Here is an 11,852-nt window from a genome sequence, read left to right on the forward strand (position 1 = left end):
CAACTTCTCTGTTTTGATAGAACCCAATCGAACCCTGTCCCTCCTGCTTCATCACTTTGGACAAACCCAGAAATCATCGAACCCCAAGAAACCAATTTGCGTTCTGGCGTTTTAATCAAATAACTGAAAGCTTCGCTTGACAATCCAGAATTTACATAACCCTATTCTGTACAGTATCTAATTCCTCTGGATTCACAAATCCTTCCTACAGACAAATATTCCGGAGAAACTAGCAGCCGTGTTCCAGAATGGATCAAATAATTGGTGCCTCAACGATTCCATTTACACAATATTTGCAGAGAAATCTACCTATATGTTGGTAAAGGAAGACTTAGCTACCGGTAGCTTTGATTGCCTCAATGGTGGAAAGTTAAATCTCCTTCCTTAGAGGCCAAGGGTCAAATACTGTACCTGCAAACCCATCATAAAGGAAGACTTAGCTAGAAATTCTGAAGCTTGGTCAAGTTATCCTAGTTCTTGTATGCAGTATGCATTTGAAACGTGTTCTGCTTTATAGGGACCGGTAAGATTGAGTGTGATGAAGACGAACCGCTGTTGTGGATTGATTGACGGTGGCTCCCTAAGACAGTGTATATATTATAAATTTTTAATAAAATTGAAACAATCTGCAAAAAAATCTACCAAACAGTCTCGCAACATGCAGGGCATTTGGTATACAGCTTCAGTGCTGAGTATGGTGATGATAGAATGAGCGGTCGAGGTCCAAATCTCAACCACTGGTTTCATACTTTTTTTTTTTTTTTTTATGTATTTAATCATACCAACTTGTAACCAAAAAAACATCTAAAATATCATAATCATATGCAGCTCAGTGTTGTACATTAAATGCCTATTAAATGCCTGGGCATTGAAGTTGAACCAGGCATTTGATTACCTAGGCATGGGTTGCTTGCTATGGGGAAGAGCACAAAACTTGGACCAGGGAGCCAAAAGACAAACCATGAATTTACGAGTTCTCCTCTCTCTCTCTCTCTCTCTCTCTCTCTCTCTCTCTCTCTCTCTCGCTCTCTCTGCAAATTTCATTACAAAATTTATTGAAACTTGCTGGTTCTTATGATGGTTGGTTGAAAAGAAAAGGCAGTCGAACTAGTTCTTACCAAAAGCATTCCCTGTTTTGGTGATCCTTGAATGAAGCTGTAACCAAGGTACAGGCAAGAGGAAGAGAAACCCAAGGTTATGGACTTACTACAGAAACAGAAAATGGACATACTCTTCATGCTTGTATTTGTGTACAATTCGGACCCTGGGGGAGCAACCCAAGGCCATGGACTTACTTCAGAACAGAAATATTGCAGAGATCATAGCTTAACTTACAAATGCAATTACAGCAAGCACAAACATGGGCCCAATAACACTGGCTCTTTTGCCATGTAAATAGATAAATTTTCACCTATTGCAAAACTCAATCATCACTAGATCCTTAATTTAAGAAGAGAAGAAAAAGGATGCTTACCAGGTGCGCATTTGTAAAAACTAAAATGCATCAACACATGATACGAGAACTCAGAGAAATAAGCAGAGAATTCTAAGCCAACCATAGAAATTTTCTTTACAGAAGGGGGGGAAAAAAAGATGGGGGGAGGGGGGTTAAGAAAATTGAAGGCTACAGGGGAGGTAGAGTCAATTTGAAGTCCTAAATTATGGTTCAGGTAGTAGAATCAGTTGTAGCTTCGGCAAGGATTATAAATCTATACATGAAAGCGTTTGCCGCATTAAGGCATTAGACATTCAATTGTGTATTCAGAGATCAGGCATGCTTAACATCACTTGCTAAATTTTCTTCTAGAGACATTAGACAAAGATGATGATCAGTACCAAGATCTTACCACTGGATGGTTCCTAATTTATTGGGCCCTAGTTTATCAATTCTTGGGTTATATGGTTATCAGTTTAGTCCACAAATAATGCCGGAAAAACATTACTATTTGCAGAGCATACATATTTACAGAAGAAAGTAAAAGTATAAGAGAAGGTGAGGATAACAAGATCAACTTGGTAGGCGCAGTTCAAACTGGAAGGACCATCAATGCCAGTTCCTCTTGTGATCAGACACATCCTGAGGAACTGCATCACCCCCACTGATACCCTCCGTCAGTGCAAAACGCATATCTTCTGACGGCTTCCAATGTCTCTTCCTTTGGTTGATGAACCAATTGTTGATCTGCTTTTGATCTAGTCCTGTAACTTTGGCAATCATCTTCTTCTCCTCTTCCTGCACCATTGCAGCCAATGTTCAAATAATCCAAATCTGGAAACACAGCTCATCTCTGGATAGCTAACTGGTTATTACAATTTGGAACACAACCAGGAAGGCTATATATGAAAGGGTTCGTATTACCGTTGGGTATGGCCACCTATAGTGATTATTCCACCAGTCTAGCAATGCCATTCTTGCATCTTTTGATAGTTTCACTTTCTTCCGCTTCTTCAGGAATTCTTTCCTCAGACTGCTAAGATAGCCACTATACTTTTTCATTAGCATTTCTTTCAACTCCTTGTCTGCTGCAGGTTGAGCTGAAGATTCTATGCCATCCAATGCCTCCGTCTCTAAACAACTTAGCTCCTCTTCTGAGGTCCGAGATGCATCATCTGGAAAAGAGAATCAATAATAGCAATGGGCTCAAAATCGTCCTGATAAATCAAACAAAATTCTCAAATTCTTATTATTAAGCTAGCTGGTTTATCCAACAATTCTACAAAAGGACCAAAGAGGTACGAAAGGTCAAGTCAGGTTTTGGCCATCCTATGGTAGGGCATAGACCTTTAAATTCTAAGTTATTGCAATCCATCCCATGATCAAACTCTAACCCTACAAACAAATATCATGATGCAGTCCTTCCATTGCACCCATTGGCTTAGCATATGAGATGCCAATATTAACTGCCAGAATGATCTATTATTCACCTCAAAATTACTCTTTCATTACTGTTCACACAATAAAATCCCAAACCAAATATGTTATTTATTTTTTCCCCTAGTAATTCTAAGTTCCAACCATGCTGACCAATAAGAGTATCCAAACAAAGCTTTCTTAGTTATAGCTACGAATCTTTAAAAGATTCGATACCTACGTTATTGTCATGCATTTATCAAAATAGGATTTGAATTATTGCAATACCTGAGTCATTCAGAAATTGAATACAACCCCAAATTGATTTAGTTTTCCAAGCACATGTATATCAGGGAACCAGAGAGACATAGCCGTATCTTCAGAGTACAATATCATGCAAAACGTTCATACATACAAGTAAGACAAGTTTCGTGATTCCTAAAGTAGCTCAAGACACGAGAAATATACCTCGACAACTCAAGGGGTTTGGTAGTCTTGAAGAAGGACCATGGAAACTGAAGACCATACACAGAATGACAAAACCAATGTGAGAGAAGTAGTCACAAGAACACAAGGTCTTTCATCTCTGCCCAAATGCACTAGCAAAGACAGTCACAAAATAATTCTTCCAGTCATGGAAGGAAAACCAACACAAATAGCATTTGAGCGACAAAGCAGCACCCAAATCCAAAACAGGAATTTGAGACAAAATGAGGAAACGGTTGAAAACTGAGTGAAAAGGGGTAATAAAAAGAATAGCTAAAACCACCACTATGCCAAAATCTACTGTTTTTCTTTGGTAAACACAAAAATCTACTTAAGAGGGGCAGAAGAGGTGACAGTCTGCCTGCCTCATTCTGCAGAACTAAATCTCCGTTGTGATTGACCAAAAGGTCTAAGTTGTCTTGGTTTCAGGTCTGGGCAAAATGAAATCCAGGGCATGGTCAAAACCGACGTTTGTTAATATTCCCATACTGGAAGACCAGTTCTTGTGTAAAACTGTTCCTACATGTGTTTGCGCTAGGAGACCATTCTTTGTTTGAAGATGGGCTCACCATTGTGGAAATATTTCCCAACTTAGCCCACAATCTGAAAAGCTAAGGCACAGGGTGAGAGAGCAAGTGGAGGGTGTTTGCTGGTGGGGAGGGGGAAGGGCCAAGGGTGGTCTCACAAGACTTTACTATCAAGACCATCTTATCAAGTCTGTATTTTCCTGACCGAACATGTCTACAACAGCCATTATTCAGACCACTTTTTGCACTGATCCATTTTTAGAGAACATAACAAACAGTTTCAGAAACACATACCACCCATTCTATTCTCCGAGAATAAAAGAACATCAGAATTTTTCTCCAACAGCATTACAAAAGCATCTTAATGTCCACACAAAAAGTACAGAACAATATTTCAAAATTAATATAAGAAAAGGGAACCTTATTAGCCAACCTCCACTTATACTATTCACTAAGACCTTCAGATTCCTCTAACCAGCATTAGAGGAATCAGTAAATTTAATTCAATTACATGTCAGCTCCAAAGTCCACAGGATGGATATATATGTCCTTCTCAAAAACAAAATCTGATCCAATAAGAACCATGTAGAAGAGTTTGTTAACTCATTACAAATACTAATCACCAACAAGTCACATATTTCTATGTTGACAACATTATTCAACTCAATGAGCCTCCTCACTTCTGAAGATTCCATTCCACCCTCAGCTTCTTGATTCTAATATAACTTTCATTAAAAAAGAACCTATAAGCATATGAAAGGCTCTAGGCAAGGTTAAAAGGACTAGCATGGGTGTCATACTAGAAGGGTGACTTTAAGAGAGATGTATCATATTGTATCAATTGAGACATGAGTTACACTGAATACATATATGAAATGGTGAAGAAACATATGAATATGCTTAAGAGATGTGCAAAATAATACAAAGCATAACCGTTATAAATTAATAAATAATAATAAAATTTATATGATAGAATTTCAGTGATTAAAAAATTGTACAAAATACATAATAGGGATAATTACTATTGCCCCCTTGTACTTTGATTTTATTACTACTTTTTCCCCTCTACTTTTTAAAATTGCTTATCCAACCTTTAACTTTGTCTAAAATTACTAATGCCCCCTTCCATTAAGCTCAGTTAGTTTACTGATGATGTGGCATCTATATATTTTTTCAAAAACCCCAAAAAAACCCTACAATTATCTCTTTATTTATTTACTCTTTTGCAAGTTATAATACTATCCTCAACTAACTATGGAGAAAAATTAACTTTAAATCAATTTTTCTTTTCTAAAAAGAAACTACCGAATAAAGAAAAGACTTGATTTTTCTTCTTTAAAAAGAATTCACCGAATAAAGGAAATATGTGATTAAATAAAACTTAAAATAGAAACTAAAATATTATGAAATATCAAATGTAATTCAAAGTTGAAAATTGAAAATATCCTAATATATGTTAACCATTGTACAAAGTGTGTGGTCCCACCAAAGCCAAAATTTATTGTAAAATATAAGATTTTAATGATATAATTGACATTCAATATAGTTTCTAAAAATGAGGGTAATGTCATATTTTTAAAATTCTTAATTTTAATGAAGGGCAAAATAGACATTACATATTTGATGTTAACAACCACTTAACACCGTTAGAAGTGAGGGGGGCAACAATTTTTTCATAAAGAAAGAGGTTTGATTAGTAATAAAACCAAAGTACAAGGGGGCAATAGTAATTATCCCTACATAATAATATATTCTCATAAGAGATTTTTATGAGGGTTGGATTCCTTTTTTTTTTTTTTTTCCTTTTTTCTTTTGTTTTTTTGGGTTGTTGGAGGAACTTAAATAACCAATGGGCTTGACCATTGTAACTCAACATCAACGAAGTTCAGTTCATGAGACCGCAGCGGAGTGGAGCAGCCGCTGATCATAGACCACCCTTAACTTAGCTGGATCTCGCTGGTGCCACCTAAACGGTAGGTAGGCGGCGTATCTGTGACGTTTGGAGTTGTCATTCGTGCACCTATCCCCAATGGAAGAATGAGTGATCCGTTCCCCTAGGCATCTCTTTTGGAGACATCATGGTGTCTCTTCTCATCCTATATAAAGAGATGAGATCTCCATTTTATTTACAACTTTTTTTTTTTTGGGGGGGGGGATCTGAGGTTCATTAGGGCCAACTTACGCACACCTCTACATCCTCGAAGAGCTTTTATACAATTAATATAGGTGAGGCTTCACCCCTAGCCACGAGGGAATTCAAACTCTAACCTCCTACATGGTAGCGTTGATCTTTTATTAACAACCTTGTCACACTCCTTAGTATACTTTTCTCTTGGCTTCCTCTATATTTCAGTTTAATCTAACCCAACAGAGAACAACTCTCTAGTGTTCCAACATGGCCAATAAGCAAATGCAACAACTACTAGAGGGATTACAAGGCTGTTTTATTTAGGAGATGTTGTGAATAAATTTCACCGACTCCGATTCATACCGGTCCGACCGGATTCAACTAATGATACGAATCAACTTACGGGTCCACACGAAGGCTAAACAAAGGTCTAATCGTAGCCATCTGATCTATACTTTCCATCCGACGGTCATCAGTGATGAAAGACGACATGAAAAGCCTATAAATAGAGCTAAGACACTCACAAGAGGTAAAACATTCAAATTTTCACAAAAGCTCACACTCTTCCCGCTTATTTTCCATTAAAGCTCCTCAGAAGCTCTAAAACCCTAATTCTCGTCAACTACTAATGGCTCCATTTCTAAGAGTTTTATTCATCTTGCAGGGAAGTGTGAATTCAAACCAGATCAATCGGATCTGATTATTTGGTGTTGGTTCATAGATCTCAGCAAAATCTGCACCAACAGGAGGCTGATTTGCAAAAGCCTGACTTACAATTTAAGGTATGTCTAGACTACCATTTAGGGGTTGCATGGTAACGTTTCTATTCCATTTCCCTATTTTAAAGTAATAATCATTTTTTTCCTATTTCTATGCATTTTTATTGTTTCTCACCATTTCTGAGTGCTGAAATCAATAATGGTTACATGGGAGGGGGAAAAGAGGTTTCTATAACCCAAAAAAGAAAAGAAGAATGAAACCAAAAGAGTCTTTGAGATTTTAGGGTTTCAGAATAGGAAGTATGTATTTCAAAGTGGGCTCAAAACTGTACCAAAGTGCCAGTTGATCGATTTCAAAAAAAAAAAAAAGGAAAAAAGAGAAACACACACACACGCACAAAAGAAATAAAACAGATTACAAACACATGATTTGGACTGTTTTTGTTCAAAGCACACACACACACAAAAGAAATAGATTGGATTACACATACATGATTTGGACTGTTTTCCATTCAAAAAACACACACAACATGGAACAAGAAAGTTACCACTGAACCCCTTAATCCCACTCCCCTCCTAAAAACCAGAAAATAATAAATAACTAAATACTTAAGCTCTTCTCAAACTGTGCTCGAGACAACTAAAGAATGAGCTACATTGAAACACTTGAAGAACCCCATTATACCAGTTCATGCAAGTACAAAATAATTTCAAAAATTTTCACCAAAAGTTTACAGGAAGCTTGAGCAGTACATATATGAAGAATGCATACAAAGCTTAGGTAAAATTAAATTGCCCACCACTGTTTGCAATGGAATTAGGTGGATCACAATGAAGCATCCTGTCCTGTCCATCTTGATTGAAGAGGAGTGATGGAACAAGCGTTTTCATATTTGGATATGTTTGCCCACAAGATACCCAACATAACACGTTGGGTCTTCTGTGTAACTCGGTCATCTTCGAAATGACAGCATTTACTCGAGACAATAAAATAATTGAGCTAAATCTAGAGAGAGAGAGAGAGAGAGAGAGAGACTGGTACAACTTCCAACTTCCCAACCTACTGTGTGAGAGAGAAAGAGACTGAGACACCAACAATGTAAGCAAAACTTCTTTTCTAGGGTTGAAAGTGTTCAACTGTGATCATCTCGCTCACCAGATCATCAGAATAACATACAAGAACAAAACAAGTTTTAAGGCAACGTTGCACCCATATTACAGTTAAGGTGGCAACAGCGCAGCTACCCCAGAGAGAGAAGTTTTTTTTCTTTTCTTTTTTTTTTTCGGTTGAACCAGATGGAGAAGCTTGAACAGATAATAATACATACCCGAGTGGTAATTTCCTGAGGTGGTGGCGGTTGAGGACGAAGATGCTAAGCAGAGATCGCTGAGTTGGGTTTCAATATTTCTCAGGAACGTTCTAGCTTCATCGAATGGCTTAGATAGCTCTTCTTTATATCTGTAGAGAACCTCACAATAAGATTCCTGCAAGGAAGACAAAAGGGATTACTATACAAGCCGCCTGGTTTGGATTTAATTCCAAGTCCAATAAAAACAACAGAACAAGCGATTACCATGAACTCGTCGAGTTCCGGATCCGCTCCAAACTCACTGTAGCTACCACCGCCGCTCTGATCATCGTTTCCTCGGGCGATTTCTTCAAGAAGCGACGCCAGGTTCGGTGGTGCTCCGACCTGAGAAAGAAGCACTTTAGCCATTTACTCAGTTACGTTTCGAAGGATTTCGTCAAACCAGAGGGAGATAAGCAAAGCACTTACCTTCCGACATTCTATGTAAGCAGTAACTAGGGTAGGATAGAGAGGATGATTAGCTATTTGAGCTTTGATCAAGCTAGACATCTCCGATCCACAGAATTCCGGATCGTTTGCTTCGAACTGAAAGATATTCCCAAGTTGACTCGAAGATGGAACCATAGTTCCAACTTCGGGGACTCCATCTGAAGAACAAATCGCAGGATCAAACTGGTAAAAATCTTCCATGTCTGTAGCAACTAGCAACAATCCACAAAATAAAATATCCTTTGAAATCAGCCCTTCATTTCTGCTAACTAGAGCTGAGTAGCGAGTAAGCTCCGTCTGAAATATGATATAATTTTTCACGAAGTCCAAGAACAAGTTGTAATCTCCGTCAGTTTCCAACTACGGAAGATTCAAAGCAAGCAACGCCTTAGTCTACCTCAGTGTACTCACATCACTGCTTTGGAAAAGACGAGACATCTCAGATTCAAACCGGAAAACACGAAACACGAAACCCACTTCAACACGAGAGTATCACAGCAATAAAAAAGCGAGAATCTTAGATTTATGGCAAGATTTTTCCAAATTAAGAATGGTAGAAAACGAGAGGACAGAACCTGTCTGACTTGAATGCTTAGCTAGGGTTAAGATGATTAAGAATGCTAGAAGAAAAAACTCCACCGAAGGAAGGAAGGAAAGGAAAGTGCGGTAGGTAACAGCTATTATTATTATGATTATTCTGGAATCCTAAATTCCTAATAGCTTTTCCAGTGACCTATACTAGCCATATGTTTCAGTTCTAGCGAAGAATCCATCTCCCCCTGCGATTAAGGGCTGCAAAAGAGAAACCTGAAGCGGTGAATGCAGTCCACGCTTCGCTTTCCCTTCGCCACTCAAAACCAAACACAGAGAGAGAGCGAGAGACACACACACAGCGCCGCACGTTGTTCACACGCTTGTGAAAGTGTGAAAGACGCTAGAGGGTTGTAGTACAAACTGGGAGTTGAGCGAATGCAACTGGGATTCATGCCGCCATTAACTGTAGACCGCCCACTTTCAAGTTCCAAGTCTTCACACTTGTTTGTTTCTTCTCTCTTTCTATGTGTTGCTGAAATTTGCAGGAATGATTGACGTGACATTCAGCCAGCTTGTGCCAATGTTATTGGACCGAGATCTGATCAAAGTGCTGGGTCCCGATGGAAAAATTATAACCTAGGTCGTTGGGTGATGTGCCCAAATTAATAAAATAATAAAAATATAAAAGAAAAGAGAGAGAAGGAAGTGGAAGAAAGAAAGATGCTGACACTGTGAAATGTAAGTTCTTGTTCTCCCTTTCACACAGATGGTCTGGTCTGTCTTACTCAGTGCTCACGTTTGTGTCAATGGGTTAACAAGGTGACTGTCGTTGCAAGCCAATGGAATTTATCAAGAAATGGATCATCTTTGTTTTTTTTGGGGTGAATGATACATGGATATCGGAAACAACCAAAAGTTCAGATTAAATTAAATAAATATATATATATATATTTAAATGTAACTAATAAACATGTGTGCTCCATCATTAAAAAAAATTTTATTTCTTTATCAGAAATGAACCCCAACTAATTAATCTGATTTCATTGTCAAAATGAAGAATATTAAGAATTTAAGACTCTATCTTACTTATATCCCAAAAAATTTCTCAATTTTTTCTCTTAAAAAATGAGATGTTTAGGCAAGCTTAGTTTATTTTACACTTTGATCAATTTTTTGAGAAAAATTTATATGTAAGGGAGGAATTCATTTATATTTAGAGATTCTAACTTTAAGGCACTGTTTGTTTGTTAAATCTAAAGTAAATCAAGAGAAAACAAATGAAAAAAATTTGAAAAAAAATATAAACTCTTACTTTAAAAATATAGCTTTTTATCTATTACTCAATAAGTAATGATATCTTCCAACAAAAAATCTGATAAGTGAGAAGTGTACTTCTAATTTGAATAGAATTCAAAGTAACACTGCAACTGTTAATCCTTTCAAGAATAAAATGTTTACGATCACTTCTAAATGGAACATCAAAACAAAAATAGAAATGAAGCACTAACATATAATTCCTATGAACTGTTAGGAATTTCATAATTTTTTAGGTAAAAAATCTATTGTACTAAAAGTGGGAAAAAAAAAATTTGTTTTCATAATTAAGAAGTGGTTGGTTTTTTCTTTGGGTAATTTTCATCTTGACCTCTTGAGGTTTGGTGTAACAACCCCCATATTTCTAACTCGAAATCTATATTGTAGGTCCAATAACACGAAAGTCAAGCCGGAATAAGTTGTGAAATATTCGGATTGAAGTTCATGATCCATATCTTGAGTCCATAAATCTGGATTTTCTTGATGAAGAACATGTTTTGCTGGGAAAATGGATTTCCAATAAGACCTCCCCCACATATTGTTTAGGGTTAAGTTTGAGTTGGGAATCAACCCCTTAAGCAAAGCACCCAGAGTACTGAAAAGTACTAGGGGGCGGTTGCTTAAGATGGTTGATTGGCCAATCAACTGCCCCAAGCGACCGCCATGGTCTGCTTGTGTGGTTTTGCCCCAATTTGCCCCAATGTTCCATATATATAGCAAACCTCGACATTTTTACTCATTATTTTACTCGGGATTGCTGTTTTGGACGGTTATGAGGCAGAGAACACGTGCTGAAAGGTGATAAAAGCATGGATTGTGAAGTAGAGCCAATCCCTCGTCTGTTTTGCGAATCTTGAAGAGTTAAGTGTTCGTCACTCACTCCATTCTCTTCCCTCATCTTTTGGAATGGTGTAGATTTATTTCATTTTTTGTTGGTAGTGACTAAATTGTATTGGTTCTATTCATTATCAATGAATTTGAGAAGATCCCGTCCGAAAATGGATCCTTGCATTCGAATAAAGGAGAGATCTGATCAAATGAGATGAATTAAATTATTAATCTTTAGAATTTTAGGTTGCTGATTTGCACCTTTGTTATAGATTTCTTAAGAATGAAATTCAAAGTTAAATCATCTCGAAATCGGATTAAAATTGGATAATCGAAAGTCAGAATCTCGGACTTTGCATACTGTCTATAATAGGGGCGCTCACGATCGGCTGGGTCGCAGTAGCTATGTGAGGTTTGTCTTTGCTCTGATTTGATTCATGTCTTTTATGTATACTTGCAATATTATGTTTAAATGACCTCTATAGTTTGCTAAAAGTGTTGTGGGTGAAGTTTAATTGCATTCTAGTAAGCTTTTACATAATTACAAATAAGGATACACTTTCTTATTTATATGTAATGACATGCTTTATGATAAATGGTATATTTTTTACACTCTCCATTATTCATATATCTTGTTGTAGTTGTATGAGTCATAGAATTAATATT

At 37.1% G+C, this 11,852-nt stretch overlaps 1 protein-coding gene across 1 annotated transcript; it reads right to left on the reverse strand.

The window, feature by feature from the left end:
* Window positions 1–1,617: 1,617 nt before the first annotated feature.
* LOC149011041 (homeobox protein knotted-1-like 1) lies at window positions 1,618–9,603 on the reverse strand. The gene is made up of 5 exons (XM_089163162.1): window positions 8,490–9,603; window positions 8,286–8,405; window positions 8,040–8,196; window positions 2,360–2,610; window positions 1,618–2,233 (listed from the first exon to the last, which is right to left on the reverse strand). Exons 1-5 carry the CDS (start codon window positions 8,709–8,711, stop codon window positions 2,045–2,047), a joined length of 939 nt encoding a protein of 312 aa, XP_089019288.1. The 5' UTR covers window positions 8,712–9,603; the 3' UTR covers window positions 1,618–2,044.
* Window positions 9,604–11,852: the final 2,249 nt, after the last annotated feature.

Source organism: Hakea prostrata, chromosome 7, assembly GCF_041222555.1.
Source record: "Hakea prostrata isolate BN-2017 chromosome 7, UWA_Hpros_2, whole genome shotgun sequence".
In the NCBI taxonomy this organism is placed as follows: domain Eukaryota; kingdom Viridiplantae; phylum Streptophyta; class Magnoliopsida; order Proteales; family Proteaceae; genus Hakea; species Hakea prostrata.